This window comes from Kwoniella dejecticola, chromosome 3 (assembly GCF_000512565.2).
Source record: "Kwoniella dejecticola CBS 10117 chromosome 3, complete sequence".
In the NCBI taxonomy this organism is placed as follows: domain Eukaryota; kingdom Fungi; phylum Basidiomycota; class Tremellomycetes; order Tremellales; family Cryptococcaceae; genus Kwoniella; species Kwoniella dejecticola.
Window position 1 is genome coordinate 1,574,191 of NC_089303.1, and position 25,060 is coordinate 1,599,250.

At 47.8% G+C, this 25,060-nt stretch overlaps 9 protein-coding genes across 9 annotated transcripts; 5 read left to right on the forward strand and 4 right to left on the reverse strand.

Annotated features, from left to right (window-relative positions):
* Positions 1-100: 100 nt before the first annotated feature.
* On the forward strand, positions 101-810 carry I303_102958 (uncharacterized protein; the record flags this gene model as incomplete). Its single annotated transcript, XM_018406303.1, has 3 exons — positions 101-211; positions 398-559; positions 664-810. The coding sequence occupies 3 exons, from the start codon at positions 101-103 to the stop codon at positions 808-810; spliced, it is 420 nt and encodes a 139-aa protein (XP_018264797.1).
* A 478-nt stretch (positions 811-1,288) lies between these two features.
* I303_102959 (uncharacterized protein) lies at positions 1,289-3,460 on the reverse strand (the record flags this gene model as incomplete). Its single annotated transcript, XM_018406304.1, has 5 exons — positions 1,289-2,423; positions 2,539-2,909; positions 3,054-3,126; positions 3,218-3,270; positions 3,353-3,460. The coding sequence occupies 5 exons, from the start codon at positions 3,458-3,460 to the stop codon at positions 1,289-1,291; spliced, it is 1,740 nt and encodes a 579-aa protein (XP_018264798.1).
* Positions 3,461-4,745: 1,285 nt separating this feature from the next.
* On the reverse strand, positions 4,746-7,403 carry I303_102960 (uncharacterized protein; the record flags this gene model as incomplete). Its single annotated transcript, XM_065968668.1, has 9 exons — positions 4,746-5,252; positions 5,319-5,700; positions 5,768-6,418; positions 6,480-6,547; positions 6,607-6,941; positions 6,993-7,045; positions 7,103-7,181; positions 7,245-7,288; positions 7,342-7,403. The coding sequence occupies 9 exons, from the start codon at positions 7,401-7,403 to the stop codon at positions 4,746-4,748; spliced, it is 2,181 nt and encodes a 726-aa protein (XP_065824740.1).
* A 790-nt stretch (positions 7,404-8,193) lies between these two features.
* On the forward strand, positions 8,194-9,073 carry I303_102961 (uncharacterized protein; the record flags this gene model as incomplete). The annotated part of the gene is made up of 3 exons (XM_018406306.1): positions 8,194-8,376; positions 8,462-8,878; positions 8,966-9,073. 3 exons carry the CDS (start codon positions 8,194-8,196, stop codon positions 9,071-9,073), a joined length of 708 nt encoding a protein of 235 aa, XP_018264800.1.
* Positions 9,074-9,342: 269 nt separating this feature from the next.
* On the reverse strand, positions 9,343-12,818 carry I303_102962 (uncharacterized protein; the record flags this gene model as incomplete). Its single annotated transcript, XM_018406307.1, has 8 exons — positions 9,343-9,666; positions 9,761-10,041; positions 10,115-10,258; positions 10,335-10,742; positions 10,804-11,839; positions 11,903-12,012; positions 12,076-12,302; positions 12,415-12,818. The coding sequence occupies 8 exons, from the start codon at positions 12,816-12,818 to the stop codon at positions 9,343-9,345; spliced, it is 2,934 nt and encodes a 977-aa protein (XP_018264801.1).
* A 339-nt stretch (positions 12,819-13,157) lies between these two features.
* On the forward strand, positions 13,158-14,891 carry I303_102963 (uncharacterized protein; the record flags this gene model as incomplete). Its single annotated transcript, XM_018406308.1, has 5 exons — positions 13,158-13,305; positions 13,377-13,562; positions 13,640-14,295; positions 14,403-14,658; positions 14,743-14,891. 5 exons carry the CDS (start codon positions 13,158-13,160, stop codon positions 14,889-14,891), a joined length of 1,395 nt encoding a protein of 464 aa, XP_018264802.1.
* Positions 14,892-15,079: 188 nt separating this feature from the next.
* Positions 15,080-19,807, reverse strand: I303_102964 (uncharacterized protein; the record flags this gene model as incomplete). Its single annotated transcript, XM_018406309.1, has 13 exons — positions 15,080-15,208; positions 15,328-15,437; positions 15,555-15,642; positions 15,717-15,831; positions 15,920-16,719; positions 16,775-16,882; positions 16,946-17,032; positions 17,095-17,331; positions 17,398-17,574; positions 17,642-17,813; positions 17,878-19,122; positions 19,188-19,333; positions 19,406-19,807. 13 exons carry the CDS (start codon positions 19,805-19,807, stop codon positions 15,080-15,082), a joined length of 3,816 nt encoding a protein of 1,271 aa, XP_018264803.1.
* A 410-nt stretch (positions 19,808-20,217) lies between these two features.
* Positions 20,218-21,314, forward strand: I303_102965 (uncharacterized protein; the record flags this gene model as incomplete). The annotated part of the gene is made up of 5 exons (XM_018406310.1): positions 20,218-20,246; positions 20,307-20,319; positions 20,421-20,806; positions 20,894-21,071; positions 21,153-21,314. 5 exons carry the CDS (start codon positions 20,218-20,220, stop codon positions 21,312-21,314), a joined length of 768 nt encoding a protein of 255 aa, XP_018264804.1.
* A 466-nt stretch (positions 21,315-21,780) lies between these two features.
* Positions 21,781-24,654, forward strand: I303_102966 (uncharacterized protein; the record flags this gene model as incomplete). The annotated part of the gene is made up of 9 exons (XM_018406311.1): positions 21,781-22,490; positions 22,608-22,757; positions 22,821-22,925; positions 23,003-23,181; positions 23,262-23,326; positions 23,405-23,591; positions 23,679-24,157; positions 24,222-24,281; positions 24,358-24,654. The coding sequence occupies 9 exons, from the start codon at positions 21,781-21,783 to the stop codon at positions 24,652-24,654; spliced, it is 2,232 nt and encodes a 743-aa protein (XP_018264805.1).
* Between the last annotated feature and the right edge of the window lie 406 nt (positions 24,655-25,060).

Sequence of the window (25,060 nt, forward strand, 5' to 3'; positions counted from 1 at the left end):
ATTTCAGGATAAACAGATTCTACGATCCTACTTGCAATTACGAGCACTATAGCTGGCATATCATCTACCGTTGGTAGTGCACACCTCAAAACTCCTCAAAATGGCACCTACAGCAGGACCTTCGACGCAGGCGCAGAAGCAGACCCAGCCCCAGAGGAAGAGGAAAGCAGGAGGAACCGGGAAGAAGGGCAAAGTGTTCGTGGAGGATAAGGTGGGTTTCCAGAGTCGTCTTCATGATGCTATAGACTCTAGTTTATAGACCGTCTGAAGACTTGAAAGAGGCTTTCTTACCTCTTAAAATTGGCTGCTTTCCCGTACCCTTGGCATTCTACCCTATCCTATTCGGTATAACCGGCCAACGCGATACTGATTTCGCGGGATGACATGGCGTTCGCAGAAAGACCTCTTATCTCTGATGTCATCCATCACATCCTCCAAAGACGAATTGTCCTCCCGGAAGATCTCGAAGCGCAAAGCAGCTGTAGATGAGGAAACACAACTTGCTTCCGAGGGGAAGAAGGAGAAGAGTAAGAAATCGATAGAGAAAGAAAAAGCTTTGGTGAGTACTCATTTGCAGATAATTCATACCTTCGGGAGAGTGGAAGAGAGGGATCTGCGACCTGGACTGATACGGTGTAATCGCACTTTATTTTATGTGTGTAGGAAAGGGCAAAAGCTTCTTTGGTCGAGAAACAACGTTTGAAAAAGAATAGGAAGTCCGCCAGTAATAATAATAATAATAACAGCGATAGAGGGGATCCTTCAACAGATAGTTCAACACCAAAGAAGAAGAAAGTTGGCTTCGCATGAGCATCTGCCTCTTGTGGATCAAGTCAAGTCAAATCAGATTAGGATAATGTGTAAGGTATAATGTATCTTCGTAACGTGTTGTATACGCATGTAATGGATCCTTGTGTCTGGGTGATGCCCATCTTTTGGCTTGGCGAGACCAAGAGGCAAGAAAATCTCCAAGACTGTATCTGTTATTCAGCGTTTGATAAATTTATTCCGTTGCGACTGCAACTCCTCTCTGTGCGTCCCCAATCAGTCGCCATCCCATGCTATGCATTATAGTGATTTCATTGATCATGATCATAAAGATGAGAGTCCGTCCTTTGTCCTGAAGACAGACCATTGCGAGATTTTACTTGATTCACCTGACCTGATCTGATCTAACCTAAAAATACAACAAAAGTCCATGATCTTGCTATGGATATTACCGAGATCGGCTAAAACCAGATCGTACCTAGACCAAACTGAATCGGATCCAGCCAGTCCCTTTACATTATCACCTATCCGAGCTCCGCTCCGAAGCAGGCGAAGGTATCCCCGGTCCATCTCTAGGTACTTCACTGTACAACGGCGGCAGGTCCACGATCTCCTCCTGGAATCGTCCTGCATCAGCATGTCTCCTGAATGTAGGCCCATTACCATCTGCAGGCCTTCTTCTCGGTGCAGCATTGCGAGGCGCATGGCCCAGACCATGAGTAGCTCCTGGTGGTAAAGCCGGTAAGTTCTCTGGGTGTTCTGGGTTGGTCACTCGCATTCCCCCACTTTGCGGTCTATCATTGTAAGACGGGTAAGCTTGACGTGTTGGTGAAGAGGCGGATTTAGTAGGATCATCTGCTGGTAGAATATTACTATTGCTATTTGCTGAATGGGAAGAAGAGGAATGATGGTGGTGGGCGGTATAAGGTAAAGAGGGTGGTTGAGGATAATTTGGGTTTGTTGGAGCAGAAGGGGAATTCGGCGTCGAGGTCTGCATCGAATTGTTCGATTTAGACGGTAATGGTCCAGCCACACCGGGTACACTAGGACTATTGTTCTCATCTAACAACGATAACTCCATCCCGCTATTATTGCCATGACGATCTCCTATATTCGCTATTCCGCCCAGGGCGGTAGCTGCGCCCAGACCGGCGAAACCAGCTGACGAATCTCTAGAATCTGACGAGGGGAGATACGAGTTGTTTGGCGATATGCGACCATGTCCGTGTCCTTCTGGCGGGTTGAAAGAGCCTAATTCCCGATAAGGTTCTACCATCGGCTGACCGCCTCTTCGGATCGAGTCATCATCGCCTGCTAAATCGATATGCGACACATCCGATTTTCCGACTAATCTTCCTTGCGCTCTTGTCTTCCTTCTTCTCAGCAGGAACCACAATAACAGTCCGACAAGAGCGACTCCAGCCAGAGCCCCGATTACTATGCCAGCAATGGCCCCTCCTGATATTCCGGAATGGTCACCACCTTTGAAAGCAGTCTCCGTGATGGCCAAGGTGGCCGCGTCGAGTGTACCAGTGGTGATCGTACTTGGCCAAGCACCTGTTGGTTGGGGCGTGTTCTTCAAGCATGAGGTGTCGTTACCGGGTGAGACCGAGTATATTCCTGATGTTCCTCCTCTACCGTATCCTTGCGCAGAGCTGCATTATCCGTCAAAGAGTATCAGTCCATATACCCCGATGAGAATGAGGATGAAAACGACGAGAGGGTCTCGAGAACGCAGTGGAGGTAAGGATGCAAGGGACATCGACTCACTTGTACATGATGATAAATCTCGATTGAGCCGGCATATCCAATAACCAATCACTCTGACTCGTCACGCCTTTCTCCATCGGCACGTCATACGGTATAAAGCTCTGATCCATCGCAATAGTCGTGAAATTATACGGGCCGTATTCCGACCCACCCGACCAAGAAGTTTCAAACCCTCTCTCGCACTGTACCGCCTGGCCGGAGACCGTAAACGTGAAATCTAGCGATACCGATCTTGAGTTCGCGTAAGTGAGACAACTCGTGTCGTTTGAAGATTGGACCGTCTGGATCTCCGATGATCCGCCTGTACCGATTCCATTCCCATCTGATACTACTACGACGTAGTTCACCCCTGCTGCTAGCTGCAACTCGATCTGCGCAGACGCAATACCGTGTGAGCTCCCGTACGCTCTACTGAAGACCAGAAACCAGACCAAGTAATCTCATCGCTGACGCAGATGCCGGCTGACGCTGACGCTGACGCTGAGATGTGGTCGAGCAAGGGAACGCGTACTCACTTGAGCACTCCCGAATCCCGTTGTCGCGTCAAACGTCGATAACTCATAGAAAAACGGTTGTCCATACACCGGCCTGACTCCCACAATCAGTATTGAAATTACCACGCATTCGGTGTATCTAGAAGAGAGTATATGCTACAGGGTATAGAAAAAGTAGTACTCACACTACCCATGCCGTGAACGGCATCACCCCTCCCGACCATGTCAGCGTCACCGTCTACAGTAAAAGGTCGTGACGGATTAGCCGGGACCCTATCGGGTATATCGAGGGCAGATGAGCGGGAGCAGGAAGTACTCACTTCACACGAAGAAGTATTCGTCGGCCAGTTGAAGAAGAAATTCGCTGCTCCGTATGTCGTCGGGTAAAACAGACTCGCAAGAAAGAAGAATATCGGAGTCGGCTTCATGATGATAATTCGTGATGAATGTCCGAGAAGAAGGGGTTCTGGTAAAGGAAAGGTATGCAAGAAGAAGAAGGAGAAGGGGAAGGTAAAAGGGATTCCTTGCCAACGACCGGGGATTTACTATTCCCTCTTATTCCTATCAGAAAAAGAGCAAGTATTTTGCCAGAAATACAATGTGTCCCGGCCACCCAAAGAAGGGGGTATGCGATCTCGTCTATCGTCTATCGTCTATCGTCGTGTCGTTGGGCTGGGCGCAGGCGCTGGTCTTATGTACGATAAGTCACGATTCTACACGTCTAAAATGGTATGATCATTGAATGTTGAAAATGATACTTGAGAGATCATGCTTTTGATATGTGTTCATACTCGTAGAACAGAGGAAGCTGTGCCAAGAGACTCGGATTTGTATGATTTTGGTCTAAAATATCGGAAATGCTGCATGTGGTAATCAATCTGTTAGGTTAGCCCACATCAGAAATCCTTATTCGTCATTACGATTTCCGATCTCATGCTGGCTGTGACTTAGTTGTTTTCTATTTGGCTCAGGAACATCCACGGACAGAGGTCTAAGGGTTTTTTTTGGGTTTTTCCCCTTCCACCCGAAATGCTAAAAGGAAAAAAGAGGAACAGGAAAAGGCGAAGACCAAAGACGCGTTCGTTAGGCGTTAGGATAACAGATCTCACCGCCTGTCCTGATTCTACTCCTGCTGTTACCGAGACATGAGCATGAGGTAATTGTGCCCTATCCGCATGGACCATAACCATGACCGGATCACTATAATATAACACGAGTAGATATGCCGGTCTCACAGATCTGTCTCATCAGACTCAACAAAGCGGAGATGCGATTGATGCACCCATAGCGGTTTTTGGATCCTGACATTTACATCACCGAGACACGTACGTATAGCAATGATCGACCAAAAAGAAATACTTCCGACGCTCCGAATTATGTAAATTAACGTACTGGCCTTATAAATAGACAGAATGGAATGCGATATATCCGCACAGGTCGAATCAGTTCGCCGCTCCCAAAGCCAGCGCTGCATTGTGAAGCCACGTCAAGCATTTCCGGTTGCACGCGCACGTCCCGATTCCAAATCTCGAGCGCGTCCTCGTGTGATGTGTCCGAAGAGCCTATGTACTTTTGTCCGAAACAAAGCAAACTCTCTCTGATCATCGGGCACAATCAGGTGTAAGCAATATATGTACATGTACATTCGTGCATTCAGCAAGACTACACAAGCTTCTGAAAGTGTAAGTGTACCATGCGCCAGATACCAGCTCGTCATAAAGTCAATACCGCCACTTCAAGACCCGTTCGATTTTCCAGCTGATCACGAGGTTTCCCAATGAAATCTTCCGTCTCAGCAGTGATCTCCCTCCAATTCGCGCTCAAGACCATCTCGATATCCCTCATGTTCCTTGCCAGAGGTTTAGGCTTGATCTCCTGTTCTTCTTCTTCCTCGGACTCAGATTTAACTCCATCATTGTGCGGATGAGTGTGTTTTCGAAGTGGAGAATGAAGGTTCTCATGATGTTCTAGACCGTCTTGGTGCGCTTCTTCAGGTGATGTAAATTTCCTATTTCTCAAACCCTTCTTGCTCTTGTGATTGTGACCGGAAGCATGTTTGCCATCGTACGAGCACCACGAATGGGCAAAGCCCTTTTCAGTGGGTTTCGGCTGCCGTTCCGCAATACCCAATAAATCGGGTGCCGACATGTCTAGCGAAGGAAGGAATGGCTGGTTCAGATGGGACAGGACGACGTGTGATGCTGGAATATGAGTTGGGAACTGGCATAAAGGTCAGAAGTATCAGTATTGGATCCATCATGAACAATGATATAATGCTGGACTCACCGCAGTAATCTGTGCGATCTGATGAGCAATCCTCAAGACGAATTTATCCAAATCCAAGTCACTCTGATCATACGCGAAAGGCATCTCGATCTGCATACCGATTTCCAGGAAACCCAAGTAGATCGTAGCTGCTAAGGCGGTGGCAGGGATGGATACCCAGCCGATATAGTCGTAAATCTGGAATGGCAGACAGAAGAGGTAGATGTAAACTGTTAGTCGTAAGTGGAAAGTATAAGCTGATGGGATAGGCGTAGTTGCTATCTTTTCGAGATCCGATATTGCCTTCTGCAATTCCATGATGGCTGTCATCGTCGGTGAGATCATGGATGAATTCATCATCCCTCGGTTGATCAAATCCGTCACATAGGCTTGGAGATACATCCTGTCCCCGGGATCTCGTCAGTCTCGCGCTGTATCAGTCGTGAGAGCGTTTACTGGGATCAACTCACAAGATCTCCTGTGGTATTTCCATCGTACTACCCATCTTTCTCTTTCTCTTACCTCCCTTAGCTCTTTCGTTATTCTCGCCAATCTTATGCCATCTGAACCAATCGTAAATGATTTTGAAGATCCGTGCAGGCGGGAAGAAGTCCCAGAACTTGGGTGTCGGCGGATGTCGAGGAGGCATGAGCTCAACAGTAGCCAAGGTGATACCCTCTTCCCCAGGGTTCGCGGCATTAGATGATCTACCGTATTTGCCTGATCGGACGGTTTGGAGAGAAGATCTTTGTCGATTCAAAGCGAAGATATCGGGATTATCAACTTGAACGAATGATTTGGCTGATTGAATAGCCTGTTTCTTAAAAGTCTTTGGGTCGGTAGCCAGCCCTGTACCTGATCCTGATTCTGAAGAGATGGAACCATTCGAAGGGGGACTCGCGCCCTTTTCAGTGTCGAGGAAAGGATCTGGGAGATCACGCTGATTCAGTGCATCGGTTCGAAAGGCCACCGAAGTGGTAAGTGGAACAGCGATCTTCTCTGTGAATGCTCCCGCTTTCTCTCGGGGTAAGCCGTTCTGCCAAAGAGCTAAGATGTGGGATCGGTTGATGGGCGGATAGGCCGATGGATTGTACTTGGGCAAGAAGGCGATGAGGTAATAGCTTTGTCGATGAGGTTTCATCAGAAATGCTCTTCGGTCGAAGAAGCACGTGCAACACTCACAGATCGGAATAGAATGGTCCCACTTCGCCTCTCAAAGCATGTTTCATCGACACCGCGAAAGCTTGAACCTGTGTGAGTTATTCAAGGATCAGCTTGATTTTGGACATCACGGATGTAGCTGATTCACTAGACCGATGTAAGTTTTCTTCTCGATCAGCCCTTGCATATTCAGCCTAGCCTTTTCTTCTTCCTTCTTAGCTTTCTGCGCTTCTTCATCTGCGTCATCTTCCTCTTCATCCGAGTCAGAGGAAGACACATGAGCAGAGGATTGTGCAGTACTATAGCTCGCCAAAGTCTCTTTTGACGGTGGCTTCTTGGTAGCTTTCTTATCTTTCTTCGGATCCGAATCTTTGTCTTTCTTATCATCATCTTTCGGGGGAGGCGGTGCGTTGGGGATCTGCATCCACAGGATCATAGCTAATTGCCTAGAGTTGGAAGTGAGGTTTGCCCAGACATTTCGACCTGAAAAACAGTGTCAGCTTATGGCAAGTCGATTTCAACGTCTCAGCTCACCATCCCACCATCTTCCGTACGAGCTGTTCGTCTTGAAAGAAACGATCAAAGAGCTGGGCATCCCTCCGTCAGCTGTGCATTCTACGGGGCGCTTTGTTATACCAGCTCACACAATGGTACCGAGCACAGTGAGCATGACAGAGTTGATGCCCAGGTCGGTACTGGTGAATCGACTGACACAGCACACCACTGCAACACGAGCCATCGTCAGCTCGATGGGCGGGATTTTACTCTACCGAGAGCTGTACTCACTTGTAGCTACACCTGAGAAGAAGAGGACAATGGGCCAGATATCACTGTTGATTAATTGTCAGTCTCGGCACGAGACGAGGTGAAGTGGAGAACTCACTCAAGGACCGTAGAGGCGAACTTGTATGCCGTCCAAGCGAAGGCATGTCTAAGAGATGGCATCTTGACCAGTGGGTGAGTACGAGATCGATACTTCTAATGAGCAAGAGGAAAGTAGTGAGCGTCAGAAGAATTTATTAGTGGGAGGGTGGATCCAGAAGAAGAGAAGAAAGAGGGGAAGAAAGGATCAACCTCAAAGCAGCCTTTATATATGCTAAAAGACTTAAGTCGAGACGTCATGGCGTCAAAAACAGCCCAGAAAGTCGTGTGAAATTGAAGATCCGCACTGAGGAACGACTTTTAGGCATTTTTTCAGCATGAGCATGAGCATGCACGTTAGTGCGGTTTCCAAGTGACAATTGAGGTACCGTTAGTCGATCTCCACGCGAATTCCCAAGGAAACAAGCCTTTTAGGGATTGAATAGCGTTTCAAATAGGCGTGTTCACTAAAAGCTGTTTTTGTCAGGTGGTCGTGATTGATCGAGACTCTCGCACGCATTTCCCTCTACCCAGTGCTGTGCCATGAGGCCGAGCAGTCGCACTTTTCAGTGTGAGTGTAGTTGTGAGATGTGACAACAATAAAGCGGGATATAAGAAGGAAAGAGCGTTATGAGTACCTTTGAAACCCATTCAATCATTGACCCTTCAGAAATCTCGAACTTCAAGTTCGGGGCCTACTTAAATGCGGAGTTCGCCGCATCTGCTTCGAAGATGTTATCGTTGACCGACCGGAAAACTTATTCGCTTTGATTGATGACCATGTACCTTGCTCGCTTCTTCCGAGTATCCATTGCAAAACCTACATTCCGTACTCACTGCCTCGCTCTCAGAAGCGCTTGAGAGCACGACCAAAATGGAGTCTTATAACCTACCTTCGTTTCCGTCCGAATACTCCAGCATCCACATATGCCTCTTCTCAAACGTCACCAACTCAGCAGAAATCAAAAAGCGTTTAGTGCAAGCTGCCATCACCCAAGGAGAAGAGGGCGACCAATTGAGACGAGAGGTCGATTTCGGGTTTTTAGAAGCCGATGTCGTGGGTGACCAAATCAACTTATTCTTCATGCAATCTTTCCCCTTGCCGATTGAGGCTGATCCGGACGATTGATTGATTGATTTAGCTGGTCTCGAAAGAACATCTCTTAACTTCAATAATGACGACTCTGTTGTACGCCTTTCCATCAAGTTCGAACGCGAGTTTGAGTGCGCGTAACAGCACTGCTCCCGGCCCAATTCCAAATCTGGATCCTCTCACAATATCAGAAAGTCCCGAATCTCAAGTCCGGTTCGAACCGAAGACTCGTACTCACAATCTCCATTCTGAACTGTTGCTTTCCTTATCACCAAATAACAATATCACAGACTCGATACGGCGTCATGGAATCTCAGACAAAACCACCAATCTCGTGATTGTCAAAATTACAGACGGCCAACAGACGCCAGAAAATGTTTATTCTAGTATAATGAATATTGTCGAAGGGGAATTGGTGAATTTGGATAAGATTGAAGAAGTGACTGATTGGGCGAAAGTCGATAAAGTGAGTGAGGACTCAGAGGAAGAACTGACTTGTTGACTGTCACAATCAAGATGAGACTTATGATTGACTCTGGTTGGGTTTCGTTAGATATATAAATTGTCCGAACTCAATTCGCTCAAATCTTCAAATCCAGACGTGCTATCCAAGAAGAGAACAGCGGTAGTCAGTGCAGTAGGAGTAAAGAACGTCATGTAAAGAGAAGTCGGATCGTATTTCCCGGCTCATACGTACGGCGGGCCCAATAAGGGGGAAACGACCCCGACTATAAATGGAATGTGTGACGATCAGCAAGTCACAGAATCGAAGTGAACGTAATTCGTAGATTATACCTAGCATAACATATACCCAGACTCATACTCCATTTTGACACATGCAATGCATCATACAACGCACAAACCAGAACACAGAATCCTCGTGCCACAACGTTCCATATAATATGCATTATTTAGAAGCATTGATCTTCGTTACGCAGCTATACTCAACAGCCCCATCCTCTTTCCCGGTTTAGCAGCCACTACCGGACTCCTAAACTCCGTCCCTGTCCCCGTCCCCGCCGATCCAACTTTATTCAGTGGGGCGCCAAATCGAAGGAGCGCTGCATTCCTATTATCTAATCCGTGGGTGTATCCACGTCCTATACTTGGTGTCGAGGGGTAGCCTGGCGCAGACGTAGACGAAGGTGAGAGATGCGATAAGAGTGGGTTAAGAAGTAATTGAGTCCGTCTTATGGATTGGTCGATCGTTTCTTGCAGATTGTCCACACCGAAGAAAGGGTACGTCGATTGGATCTGCAGCAAATTTCAATCGAAGATTGGGTCAGCTTATCTGCTTATTCCAATGCTCTGCTGAGGACGTGTGGGTATGGGCAGAAATGACGCTCACATCACTCAAGCGACCAACGACAGTCTCGTCATCCCGCATTGGCTTCCCGGCTAAATGGACCAGGAATCCAATATCCACCAAAGCCTGTAAAGCGTTCTCCGGGCATTCTTTTTGGGTCTGCCATCCTTCTAATTGGGTAGCGCTTTCCACGAATCCCGTGACTAGCTGCTCGATGATCGGTAATTTCCTTGAAGTAGGGGGGATCCCCAGCGATTTAGTCGAGCTGACCAAGGATTGGAGTGCTGTCATTATTGAGTGAGAAGGTGACGACGGTAGATCACCTGAACCATCCACCACAAAAACGATCAGTATTGCATTTTTGTACAAAGGCACAACATCGCGAGATGAGCTTACCTTGCCATGAAGCCTTGATCCCCTGCGGACCTCTATACGGATCGAAAAGGGGAGCAAGTAAGACCAGAGCTTCTTGTATTGCTTTCTCTCTCCATCGAATGACCGACTTGGAATGAACGGCAAGCAACGACTTCCCAATGCCATCTGTAATGACGGCATCAGCATCAGCGATGAGACCATGCACAGTGTTGGGTAAAATACACTCGTAGAGGTGTCTCACCTTGATCTATAGTACCGAATCCAGCGATGTCCTTTAAGAATCTGCTTTGACTGCCACAGAGGTACAGAGCAATTCGTCCGACGAAAATTTCGGCTCCAATACCGATCTTGCCGTCTCCTCGATTTGGCCCAAGGCTATCTAAGACCTTCTCGAATACTTTGATCAGATTACCCAGCGTAGCCTGGATCTGCTCAGAATAATCGCTGTACAGAGTCGTAGGAAGATCCGACATATCTTCTTTCATGAAGATCGCGTATTCCTCGAATGTAGTAAGCACATTGTCTAACAAAGGTGTCCTGTAGGAAGACTTTTTCTTGAGCGTCCATCGATAATTGTTGAATGCTGTCGACGTCGAGGGACCTGAGGGGAATGCAAGATCCGAAAAGAGGTACGACTCAGGCGATACATCTGCTTGCTCAAACCCCATTAGCTTGATCAAACGGACAGGTTTGACAAACGATAAACTCACCTGCTTTATCCGCGCCATTCCTAACCTTTTCACCGGCATCTCTCACTTCCCTTTCCGCGGTATCTAACAGTGTATCCAATTTCTCTTGCCACACCTCTTTGACCCGTATGCTCCACGAATCTTCCAAAGCTTCCTTTATCGCATCTTCAAATTCGCCCTCTTTCAGAATCGTCTTCAACGAATTTCGGACCGACCAAATGTCTTTAACATGTTGCAGGTCTTTCAGCCAGCCCGGTATACTTTGCTTTAACAGCTCTATGGAGCTCTTCTGCCATTCACTCAGCTTTGCTTCTTGGTCAGGTGAAGAGGAAGGGGTGATAAACGGTGTGAAGCCAATGATATTATTTGGCAAGTATCTCAATAAAATCTGGCTTGAGGGCAATTCCTGGAGTATCTCAGTTGCTGTCACTGGCGGTCTGCGGTGATTACCAGAAGGGGTTGACGGTGTTTGGGGAGCGTACTTGATCGGCAGAGAGATACTAGCCAATCTTGATGCTCTTCTTTGATGAGAGTTTTTCCGGCTTGACGGCGGCGGATTGGTTATTGGTGGAGTCAAAGTTGTTTCACCTTTCTGGATCAACCTCATCATCTCTTCGATTACACTTTCGCCGTCCTCGGACGATGTAGCTTGGAGTTCAAATACCGCTTTGGCAGATGACACTGTGTCCAGCATCAATTTGACGGAATCGGTTATAATGCTTGATATGGATGCTCGTTCCTGCGCAGCCGAACGATTGATGGCCGCATTCTGTATCTTGGAGTTCGACCTCTTCCTGGTCTTCTCCGGTGTCTTCGCTGTGTTGACTTCAACATGTTGAAGGGTTTCTTTCAAGGCTCTTGTGCGTTGAGCAAGCAGGAGGTCGAGGGCGTCTGGGATAGGTAAGTTGTCGAGCAAGACGATGGCTAGTATAGTCTCGGAAAGGGCTTTGGACTCGAGGTTCTCCTTTGTACGTAGCGAAGCGGTTGCTCTTTGGACGATTTGCGAGCGGAATGGAAGCAGGGTTTCCCATTGTTTTTGCAGCAGTGGTAGGTAGGCCTGATCAAACCCACCGGTATCAGCTGATTTTCGCCGCTGTTTGGTAGAGCGGATACGACTCACTTCGCTTTGTTCTTCAGGCATAGAAGTCAGGCTCTCCTTCACCACTCTAGTGATCAACCACAAGAATGCAGCATTGAGATAGCTTTGATGCGACAAGTAGGAGTATAACGCTATTTCGTTCAAAGTGAGCTGACCCGGCGCAAGTCAGGCAGACTGACAGATACGTAACGTACCTTCAGGAGCGTCCAATAATAATTTCATATGAGCAGCAGTAGGAAGCATTTCCATCAAATCATCATTATCATTTCCATCTTGCGAGCCGTCTCCGTCGAGAGTGATATTTATATCTGGATTACTACAGGATCTTGCTATTTCTCTGAGAGAGTCTGACAGTCTCAAGGAGGACGAATGCAAGGATTGGATCTGAGTCGCTGATGTCAGAAGATCTCGATATCGAGCGCTGTAAATCATTGTCACGCAGCATAGAGATATCAGCTCCTTGACGCCTCACCAGTCTGGAGCGAAGGTGACATTGCATAATCAGAGTCAATGAGCAACTATAAGGTACTTACCCAACCATCAACCTCAATTCGGACTGCTTATTCAACGCATCATTCCTCATTTTGCCCTCCACTCTCCTGACTTCGTTGACAGGCAGTCGTCTGAAGACCTCATCAGGCTCCATGCCTGCCCAGTCATCTTTCGAAGTGGGCGTCAAGACCCCATTCTCGTTTCTCTTCCGCCTGCTCACCCCCGTTCGCAGTAAGGTCGGTGTCGAGTCTCCTGTAACAGAGGGAGCTATCGATGCTCGTGAGAAAGAAGCCTGTCGCGGAGGGTCGAATGATGGTATAGATGGTCGAGAGACGTAAGATGGCGCTCTGATAGCGCGTTTCGACGTAGATGCAGAGGATTCGGGTACATTGTAGGTGGGCAGCGTAGGGTAAGGTGATGGACCCGGAGTCGAGCGGACTGACATGATGCCTGAGAAGATGAGTACCGGCCGCTTGTCACTCCGCCAGCTGCTTTTCTTGTTCCTGCGCTTGCCTTCCTGTCGCTGGATGGTTGAGGCCCGCTGTGGACATTAAATGCAGACGGTTGGGTTGCTGACATCGATGCTTGGTTGTGTTGTCGTTGTCGTTGTCGCCCTCAGCCGAAGTAGCCAGGCGCGAAGCAGCATAAAACACCGTGGGAGACCTTGACGTCGGCTATCGCCTAGAAATGTTCGTCAAAACGTAACGAAATCGCTGGCTGCTGCTGTTCTCCTTCCTTTCTCTACTCGCACCGTCTTCATCGCCGCAAATCATCCGCGATCACAATGGCCATCGTGGAGGACATCACTGCTGAGACTGAGGCAGAATCGTCAACGCAAGCATCAAAGCAGGACCTGATCAGCGATGTGGAGCGATTGACAGCACAGTTGCAGGTTCCTGCTGGACTGGTTCCTGGATTCATGGCTGCTCAAGGTAAGCGGCTTTGTCATCAGTGTCGTTTGCTTAGACTCTTGCATTGCTCATCCCCCTTGTTCGATGTATAGATGAGAGTGGTCTATCTTTATGTCGCCTCAAGGCATCACGAATCCTACGCGATGTAGCGAAGAGTATCGATAACACGACATGGCAAGAACTCGAAGCTGAAGATCAATTCCGTTTGATGGAAAATGTGATTCGTCTGAACGGGAATGATCCTTGGTCTTCCTTGGAAATGCGCTCTATCGTCAATGGTAAGCTGATCATAATCCTAAGGTATCTCTGAGATTCAGCAGCAACGCATGTCAGCTGATGTTCAAGTTGAATGCAGACATCTTACCCCGCCTATCTCCTGCTATACCACTCCTGATCCTTTCCAAGCTGAAACCTTACTTCGCCTCTCACCCTTCCCTGTCCTCTGCTTCCCGCGCCTTATCCCGCCCTATAGGTGGACAAGACTCCACCATTGACTTACACGACGTTCAGCCATTCAAAGACCCCTCCGCATGGGGAATACCCAACCTCCTTTCCTTCGCTGTCTGTCGGATAACCCCGGCGGAGGTCGAAAAGAACATAGGCTTGATCTTGCCTCCCACCCTGATTCTGATGGATGACTGGGAACCCTTATACCGCTTGCGAGGAGCACAAATTCTGGAGCAATGGATGGACAAGATAGATAGTGAAATGATGAAGCGTATGGGAATTGATAAGTTACTTATCAACTCCTTGATACATACGATCTCGCTACAATCAAATCCCCCCTTGAAAGGTGTTCTGGACATCACCGTCAAGTTGATCGATAAGTGCACTGTAGAATACTCAAAAGAAAGGACAGAGTGGTATTGTGGAATAGTAGAAAAAGGTATAATTCAAGGATGGTTATACGCTCCGTCAGGTCTAGAAGGAAGAGCGGTTCTGATTCATGTCAATGAGATGTTGGGATTGTTCTGCGAATTGATGGGTACAGGTATAATTCGTTGGCTCAAGGTAAGTCATTCCCGTCCCGTCCCCTCCATCCATCGTGACATCTTCCGGAGCATGCAAGATGCAAGATAGAAGCTGATTTATCTGTTGTCTGTGTCTGGGTGATACAGAATATAATACCCAATTTACTTCAGCCGCTACAATATCCGCCAACTCGAGTAGTATTACCGCATTATCATTCGAACTTGTCCACCTTACTCCTTGTAATGCAGACGATGAAGAAGACAGGCAGGCTAGGAAGGTGGAGAGGTCAAATCCTAAATATCCTGTGTAGATTGTGGGTCCAGTTGAAAGACCGAAGAGGGATAGTGTCTTTCCCAGACGATGATGATGCCGAAGAAGGCGACGACGCAGCAAGAGGCCATGGTCAGTCCTGCAATCAATCACAAAGCTAATCATGATCACATTGACAGTGTGAAGCTGACTCCTGATTGGTGACCCATCTTTTAGATCCAGAAACAGACATTCAATCGTTGATAAAGCGCATCTTCGCTGAGTTGGCAGACCAAATACCGTCTGTGAAAGAGGAAGAATACCCTAGATTGCTCAAGTTGGATCCTGTCTTATTCGGAGATCTCGTGTCGACTTCCACACCATGACCACGGGTGTGAAATCACGCAATGCTGACTTCAAAAAAATAGGCATCTCCGTATACACTGTACTTTACTATACCCTGCACGATAATACCCCTTGTCTGAGAATCATATTTGATATTAGTATCAACCAATATCAACGCAATGCATGAAGTATGCTGAGACATCATCATTGTCAACTATATCGCCATGGATTACCTCTCCTTATTCGATCTTGATATTGGCGGATATCGACAGAACTTGTCCGATATAGCTACTACGGCATAATCGCCTGGGAGGGAGGAAGAGATCGTATATACATCTTCCCAGATATCTGTTATCGTCTGCAAGGGCGTGACATCATCAGCATCAGGTGTTGTATGCTACCTCGCGAGGAGGTCAAGTGGACTAGATCGGGATGTGACTAAATGGAAATGAAAAGGGAGTAGGACGGGGAGCTTACTTGAGTTTCAACCACTCTCGATTTCGAGCCATATTGCTCTGACCTCGTATAAGTGAATGAGAAAGGCGGCGAGCCGGTGAAATGTACTCCAAATGCAGCCGGTTCGTCTCCTACATTCACAATCACCATCACGATCACAATCGCAGGCCTCAATCAGTGATAACTCTTCATATGCTACAGAGACTGAGACCGCAAGCTGCATCGACGGCCGACCGATTTCCACTCACCTTCTCTCAGACTATCTTCACCTTCCACGATTCTAGCTTTGGGCAAGGGATGGACTACACGTTTCATGCCTTCTACTTGTCTCTTGCACTGCGAATCAATTTCAAAGAAATCAACCGTCAGCTCCAACAGAGAACGACGAAAGCTTCGTCAAGCAGACTCACCTGATTATCTTTCAACGCCACAGATTTCACTTCAAACGTGCCCTTCTCTTCTGCAAACCTTGAGAACCTAGAAGCGGACGAAGTGACTTTATGGTTTTTGCCCAACCATTGATACCTGTTTTTTCCATCGATCCCGAAACCTCGATCAGCGTTCGATTCTGCAAAGCGGGTCATGCCAAGATTGCAATATCGATGATACTCACTCTATCGTCCAAGGGGATTTACCCTGTAAGAGGAAGTCCAAACTATCTCCCACACACAGATCCGTCTTTTCATCAACAGCCACGATCCTCGCGCTTTCCACCACTTCAACGATCGACCTCAACTCATCAGAATCATTGATGACTTGTTCACACCCGTTGATATCTTGGATCCGCGTTATCATAATTTCGTATCTCCCAATCTCCTTCAACTCGTATTCTAGGATATTCAACGTCCATTCTGGGGAAGAGATTTCATCGATCGTGTAAGTCTTGATGGAGGTCGAGGCGGGTTTCCTAATTGCTAAATCCAACTTGAATGGCGCTGTACCTCTGAGGTGGATTTTCGCATCTGTAGATAAGGGCGAATCGAGACAAAGGGGTCTCGTATTGTGCTTGATGAATGATACAGAGGGTTTAGAATGTACTTGATGGCTCAAGGAAATCTTGATATCGGTATTCGGATAATTCCCGTCCACGATATTCAAGAGGTCGTATCGGTGGGATCCAGGCTCAGACGACAAATGGAGTATACCGGTTTCTTGCGCTGATTTCAAGGTATGCTTCGAAGTACGACCCTCAGAGGTATATCGATAATTTAGCTCGTAAGGTGCTTGACCAGTAAACTTCAGAGCTACTTGTTGTTCCTGACCTGCGCATAAACCTTTGTGCGTGTATGTATTGGGCGAAGTGAGTGTTATACCGGGAGTTTGCTGTAAGCTGACAACAGGCCGAGGCTTGAAGTCGATCTCGAACTCAGAATCAGTTGCAGAGATATCACCTTCACAATGAGCGTCTTTGATCTAAACAACAGAGTCAGTCAATAGCACGCGTTTCGATCGTGGATCTTCCACTTACTTTTACAAGCTTGTAAGTTCCCTTGTCTGAGAAGCTAAGATGATTATTCGGGTCTCGAACGGTGATCTTCCGCTCTTTACCATTGACAGAGTAAGTCAAGTCCCAAGGCTGCGGACGCCGTCAGCCACGATAGCTAGATTTTCATTGTCAAGTCGCCACAACGCAACTCACAGCTTCTCCAGTCAGCCTGAGAGGAGCTTTAGCGATCTCGCCCTCGGTTATCACGACTATCTGGCTTTTCGCGAATCTCGCAGTGGGCTAAGAAGGATTATTCAGTCAATTTGACACTGTATGCGAAAGGAGAGGTCATTTACACGTACTTTCTGTCGCTTGACGTCCACCTCGATAGCAGGTGTGCTCAATTTTCGTACACAACCATTACCATCTTCGATCGAAAGCAGAGAAATCGTGAATTTTCCATTCGCGCCGCTCTCAGCTGAAAGCTCTGCCGGCACAGGTACCGAGATCTTGTTTTTGCCTGTCTTGACAGGAATAGTGATGTTCTCGGATCGAGTCGACCATGATTTGATGTAAGCCAATTTGAGCGGGGCGATACCCTATAGCAGAATTTTTAGCTCCGATATTCAATACCGCAGCTAGGCGACCAAGAGAAAATTGCTCACTCTGGCTTCAATGTCTACATCGACTTGATCACCTGAGCAGGCGTACAAGGTGTGTCTTCTTGTATCTCCAATTCGGCCAACCATATCGACATTCGCTAGAGGATGGACTGTCTGCTTGATAGGCGATTTATCAAGCTTGACGACCTTGTATCGTTTATCGCTTAACGACGTAAATGTCTATAGAATAGTACTAGCTGGTGAGCCGCTTGACTAGAAATTCGGTCATAGCTGCGGAATAACTCACATAGGTATACTCTCCTTCGTGTTCCGGCCGCAATACGACGGAGCCATGATGAGTTTGGAAGTTCTCGGTCAGTGTTCTAGCTCGTCCACCTTTGCGTTGTTCGGTGTATTCGAGTCTGAATGGCGGTGATCCCGTGAAGTCGAAGGCTGCAGTGGCTCCGACGTCCATGGCACTAATAGCCAGATCCATCAGCTTCGCTCTCGAAAGTAGAAGAGCGGAACGCAAAAGGAGCTTACCATTCGTGTAGAGTAGTCACGCTCATTTCCATAGTCGGAAGAGGTACCATCTGTACAGTACAGCTCGAGGGCTCCATCACTCCTCCGGCACATGGTCCATCTACATCCAGTAGAGTATAGGTTCCAGGTTCCGATACTACAATATCTTCCCGCTTCTTCGAGACCTTCAGCGTCTGTACCTTTTTCTCCCCTTCGAGTGACACAAAGCTGTAAGCGACCTCATAGTCTTTCTCTAATGAGCCCTCTACGATGACCTGAACAGGAATGGTCGTCTTCTGACCGTGGAGGAGCTGTATTGTAGAAGGACAATCAAGGCGCACAGAAGGTCTCGAAATCACGTGGAAGCTTTTCTCAGCTGAGTGACCCGCCGGCGAGTATGTGTTGTGTAAAGCGTCAACGACCGAGGTAAGAGATAAGGTGAAGGTCCCAGGGGTGTTATGAGTGACTCTAAGAGGTACGATATGAGTCTTCGAAACTCGATCTCTTCGGACCAAAGCTAAATCGTCCGTCGGCTCCAGATCCTCTTCTATGCCCTCTATCACTCCCGTGTCAGCCTTGGCGTTCCCTGATTTAGCGGTCTTCTTCCATCCGACTCTCAATGGTCCTACTCCGCGAGCCTGGAATTTTGTCACTTCCTCGTCTCCCACGCATCGTAATTCTGGCTGCTTGACTTTATCCCCTTTCAATATGATCTTATCTTGCTTTTCTTGTTCGATGAACTGCCCCCCAGCTGGACACTCGATGATTATTGCTTCCCTGTGCGGAGTGATATGGAATCTATCCCCTCGTTTATCAACGACGGATTTGAGAGTGATCAAACTTGGCTTGTCGACGGTGATGAATAGTATATTCTGGGAGGAAGCCAAGTTACGTGGTACTAACGCCATGGAATCTGGCGGCTTGACGGAAGGTAATTTCGCGATATCCACTTCGGCTCCGTTTGATCCTTTGCCATCTGAATGAAGGACCAATGCCGATAATGGGTCTGTCTCAGGTTCTTCAACATCCCCGTCTTCGAGATCGTCGTCGCCGTCTGTTATTCGCAATCTGGGTGGTCGAGTAGGAGACCGTTTCATTTGACTGCTTTGTACTTTTTCAACGGTAGCGTGACCTGTTTCTAGTGACCTAACGAAATATGAGACCTCTTCTGGTATGGAGTTATTGAATACGATCGGTATGTACAGGGGTGCCGGGGAGTCGGGAGGTATACAATATGTGAGGGAAAGGGGATTTAGTGTCGCGGTGCTGCGATATCATACTTAGCTCCTCCTAGACGACCGTCGAGATAGTACTGAGCGAGTATGACTTACCTGTATGGCAGTAATCTGATCTTATGTATACCTTCCAAATGCGAAGGTTCGCTGTATCGCTTGAGCGAATATAACCAATTCCAGTACCATTCCCCTCCCAAAGCAGCCGGACCCACAACGTTGATGCTGACCAGAGCTACACTGGGCTACGGTAATCGAAATCGTCAGAATACCTCTCTCATGAAGCTAAGACAGCTGAGCAATGAGATTGTACTCACCTCAACGATAAGCCAACAAAGCAGATTGAGTCCTGCACTTAGCAAGGCCAAAATGCCCAATTGTCTATAAGAAGGACTCAGCATCGGTATCCTCAGACACCCTACGGCCCATAGAATGAAGACCTCGCTTAATGTCCATCCTATCACAGAGTACGGTCCTTGAATCTTCAAATTGGAAGACCAGGTATTCGATAGGTCCAGGTGAAGAAGAGGTGAAAAGGTATCCCATAATTTGGTGATTTCGATCAAGCCAAATATAGCTGAGAAGAACAAGCGTTGCTCAGACGCTGTGAGCCATGACGAGGGTATTATAGGAGGCGGAGGCGGCGGAGGAGCAGATTGCTGAGGCTGTGGGGGTGCGGAGGGAGAGGACCGTATAGGTGTGCCGAGCCTGCTCGACATTATGAAGAGGGGCTATATAGGCATAAGATCCGTTTGTTTGGTTGAAGGTAAGAGGGGGGTTAACAGAGTAAGATTGTCGAATCAGTCTTGATCGACTCTACCGGATATCTCAGCTCCCCCTTTCCCCTTCTCGTTGAGTTTGGTTTATCTAGATGTAAGGTATGTTATGCTTGAACAACTTCAAGAAAGCTGAAATATGGAACTTGAGTGGTCTGTCCTGCAACTTCTTTCCAAAGTAACGCACTGCAGGAACCGCGGAGTTGGCGCCGATCTCCTACGCGTGATCGACATCTCGTCAACAGTGAATTCATCACAGAGTCAACGGAAACCAATCTTATGCAGAATATTTCAGACACAACTCAACACCCTGTGCGTCTTCAAATCGACCCGAGGCGGAATATCGAGACACCATGAGGGTGCAGGGCTGGGATCCTGTAATGTGAGCGTTCCCAAACCAGGACCTTTGCTGTGTTTCGCGCTGATCATCATGGATTCGCAGGATAATATGTCAGGTCAGTTCCTTGTCAACTCAACCTCATATTTCATTCATCTGCTTTTAGGTTGAGCGAAAGCGCAGACGTGATGCTGACTCGTTAGACTTCTGCTCGGACAGATAATCACCTTGCAAACAATACATTACCTCACCCTCTCGATCCTCATCCCTCCATTCCTCACATCATTCACTACACCGGTCCTCCTCTCGTACGCCGGAGGTCCAAATACTGTGTCGCACATCATGGACTGGCGAGAGATGGCTGCCAAGCCGACAATCTCCAAGACCTCTTTTCCAGGTGTAGAAGGCTTGCGCAAACTCCGAGGAGCTTGGGCAGGCGGTAAAGAGATAGGATCCGTACCTTCTTCCAATGAAGATCCGGCTCGTTTCGAGGGGGATAACCAGGACGAAAGGGATAGCACGTATGATGAGTATTGGGAATATGGAGTTGATCGAAAACGCGGCTGGGTCTTGGGTGGTGTTTGGCTTGTTGCATTTGGTATAGAGTGAGTCCACTCTGTCTCCCTGCGCTTTCCTGCCCTGACGCTGGTGCATATGCGAGACTGACCAAACGCTTCGTGTCGATACAATAGTATCGCACCGCTATACTACCTCATACGGCGCCCGACATATATCCTAGACTTCTCTCTCACATTGATATTCAACCATTTCATCCTGACAACCTATTACTCGGCCTCTTTCCCGACTTCGATATTCTTCTGGTTGATACAGATCGTTGGTGCTGTAGTGATGGTAGTCATCTCGGAGCATGTGAGTCTCACGAGCCCTGCTCTCCCCTTTACTCAATGTCTATCTCGTCGTAGGCTCATCAATGTACGCGCATCCCTGCAGCTATGTGTGAAGCGAGAAATGCGTTCTGAACTGGATATAGGCTGGCAACCCAATCTCGAAAGTGGTCAATCGCAAGCTCTGCTGGAGAACCAAGATACATCCGTAGGACCCAGTGGGCAGTCTGGATCGAGGCCTGAGGCTATACAATTGCAGAATAGGTAGACAGTCTTATGCATACTCGTGATTTGTCTTCACGCTCACAGCCTGCGCCTCGGCAATCTGAGTAAGACAAGACAGGCTGTCCGGATATCGCCGCTTCATTCGGAATCATCGAGCGCGAATCAGGCATGTTTAAGAATTGCGCATTTTATTCTACATATAAAACTCACTCAGAAAAAGCTTTATTGTTTGTGATACACCCATCTGTATCGACCCCCTCTTACCCCCTTCATGCTACATATGTCAAATAACGTCTCTGTTTTCTTAACACCTCGCTTCTCGTTCGAAGATCTTGCGTATCCCGATGATTTACTGACCGGACACGACTTACGCACTGACCATTCTTAGCTGGAATCTGAAACCCACACACGGACATCATAAAACACCCGATCAAGATTTTAGTGTCAAATAGTCTATTGAACAGATCCAATCCAAGCCTGCCTTCAGGTCGATCCCTTGGCAAGCGGCAATGCGGTCCACCCAGCCTGAATCGCACCATGAGGTAAAGGTAAACAAGCTCGAGCCTTTTCCTTCAAGGCTAGATATGGATACCTCCGACGACGGCGATGAGCTATCACGAGGTACACTCGAGAACACGCCCTTGTCAAGTCTAGGTCCAGGATCAGGGCAGGGGCAAGGGGTTCATCAACTTGATCAAGGACAATCTGCGTTTGAAGATCAATACGACATTGATTCTTCTCAAACACGGATAGAACCAGTATTACACTCAGTTTCCTCATCTGTGTCGACAGCATTTCGGTGCATCGAGAAGCACTTATACTCTGGACTTCGACATACTCTCGGACGGGCCGATCGTAGGAGTCTGGATACCATCAGATCCGACTACATACCCCTCCAGTCTGAGTCTGACAACATACATAAATACCCTTACGAGTATCCTTCGAGATTGACAGCTTACTTGCGTCAAACATTCACCAAATCACTCTTTCTGATGGCTTCGCTCTTCGCCTTGTTCTTGACCCTCTTCGCCCTCATACACTGGACCACGGCAAAATCAATATGGGATACGACATCCGATACTGGTAGTCCATGTACAGTCTCAGCCTTGGGCTTCAGTGCTAAAGGGCTGTCGACGGCGGATGGGGCGTGTAGGTATACTGTTCGATATGGGACTGCCGAGCGATGGGGAGAGAGCAATTTCGCCTGGGATAATGCCAAGTACGTATACGATAATAACGCATCCCATCACTTTCGACCCCTGACATGCATCTCAATTGAAGGGGACCACCATGCAATGCGCACGTAATACTGACTGCACTGGAACACACTGTGCAGAAATCAATCCTTCACAGACCTCCCACCGGCCTGCCCACAACAAGCAGGAACATACGTTTCGGCAAACTCGCAATCTGAAGACTGTCTATTCGCCACCATATATGCCCCTCAATCGATCAACCTATTCTCGAGATTACCCGTGCTTGTATGGTGAGCCCGATTTTTTCCAATATCTGTCAGATCGAACCTTATGCTGATTGTCTTATACCTTAGGATACATGGAGGCTCATACACCGCGGGATCAGCTTCTGCTCCTGGGCTTGGTGGCTCGAAGCTCGCTGTGAAAGGGAATATGATCGTCATCGTCCTGCAATACCGGTGAGTCACCATTCTGAATCGAGTGACCGATCGTGTCCAAGCTCAGGACTTACCAAGTTTGGAGTCCCGTATTGCAGCCTGGGTGTATTAGGCTTCTTACCGCCGTCGTCTGCTCCGTCGTGGTCCAACCCGAATCTTGGTCTTCGGGATGTCATTCTGGCTCTGAAAGGTATCAGCAAGGGCATCGACTTTGTCGGTGGGGAGAAGGATAAAGTGACTATTGGAGGTCAAAGTAGTGGGGCGGGTCTAATCAGAGGTAAGTGCTTGGAACCACATCTTGTCGGCTGACATGGCATGAGGCCGTATGCGAGATGACTGAATCTAATTACCGTCTAGCTCTCCTGGGTGTCTCAGAGGCGAAAGGGCTGTTTAGGGCTGCAATTTTGCAGTCTGACCCAATGGTGCGTTCAGTAAACTCTATTCGATGACGAGTCAACCGTATATGGTACATCGCTGATCATGGTCCTTCCACTGTACAGAGCTACGGCAATTCTCCCAATGCCATAACATCCAAAGTCCGAGACATATATTACAGCCTAGACCCACTCAAATCGTGCAATGATCTACAGTGCTTGAGAGCCGTGTCATATGCGTCCATCGTCTCCGCGCAGGAACAACTGAGTAATACTGCACCTCTTCTGGTGGAAGGTTTGCCATTATCGATGGGTAAATCCTGTTCATCACCTCATTCAACCTCATTCTTCTTCACAAAACCCTATTGCTCAGCTCATGCAATCTTCTACGCTTTCATAGCAATTCGACCGACATTCGGTAATCCAACATTACCTACCGACCCCACAGTATCCCTTTTCACAGACCCCTCTTCACTCCCTTCATCGGGTATACCATTATTACTCACGACGGTGCGCAACGAAGCCGGTTCAGCGGTCTCGGAGATCTTCCCTAATCCCGTCCCTATTTCTGCCGACACCTACTTCGCCGCGTTGGCAGCTACCATCAATGCGAACCGAGCACAACAACTAGCCAGCTCGAAAGCATCGGAGTATGCGCTGCCCAACGCTACGGGGTACGGTGAAGGCGGGGATGTTTTTAGGGAAACGTACGAGAGAGCTGCGACGGACGGGATTTGGAAGTGTCCAAATTGGGATGTTGCTTCTCAGTGGTCGAGAATGGGAGGTGATGTCTGGGTCGGGGAATGGACGGAAGGGGTGACGTATCCTAGTAATAAGGATCATCAGTATTGTAAGACCCACAGTAGGGTTTGTCATGAGGTCAGCTATATTTCGCTTTGGTCGGATTTGTGATAAGCAGCTGATAATGTGTTTTCTTGGGTAGGACGATATATACCCTACTTTCGGGACTGCTCCTGATACCTCATCCGCGAAATCTTCGCTGGTGAGTAAAAGGAACACACAATTCTACAAAGGTTGGGTTTCCAGCTGACCGTCAATGTGATATGAATATTCTACAGGAAGAAGACGTTCTTTCATACTGGTCGAATTTCATCACCAACCTCGACCCATCTCCATCGCCTGCTAAACGTAGTATACGGCATAAATCATTCAGAGATTGGCTTGAGTGGTTCTGGCCATTCAAGAGAGATTCCCCGGCTTCCTTGTTACCGCCCAGAGCCAGCCCAGAATCGGATTGGACAGCGTACAAATCGCCCGACGATGTATTCACTATCGGCGGGGGTGAGGTGGGCATTTGCCCAGAGGGGTTTTGGGGTGAAAAAGTCAAGTATGATTGGCAGATCTATGGGCAATGAGTAATAACAATCCGCTTCGTAACGATCAGCATGAAAGGGAAAAGTGTCTTGGTGTTCGATGTTTGATGGTGGGATATGAGGATGTATGGCATGTCATGGACAATTTCGTGGTTTAGGTGATCTGCTTTATCTTGAGTACAATTCATGCATACACATAAATATATTATATTTGACATGAGATTGTGATAGTTTTATCTTCATCTGCAGACGATTGAAGATTCGATTGTTCGTTCTTTCGACGATCGCCGACGGAAAACGCGTAAACAGAAATAGAAAAATGGAAACAGAGCTTGCCCGATCCACTAGCGTCATTTCTTCCTTACTCAGCTTTGAGCTTTAGCTTATGCTTTAAACGCGTGTGAAAATTTACCCCTGAATTTTCACATGTCCCCTCAAAAATAGCCCC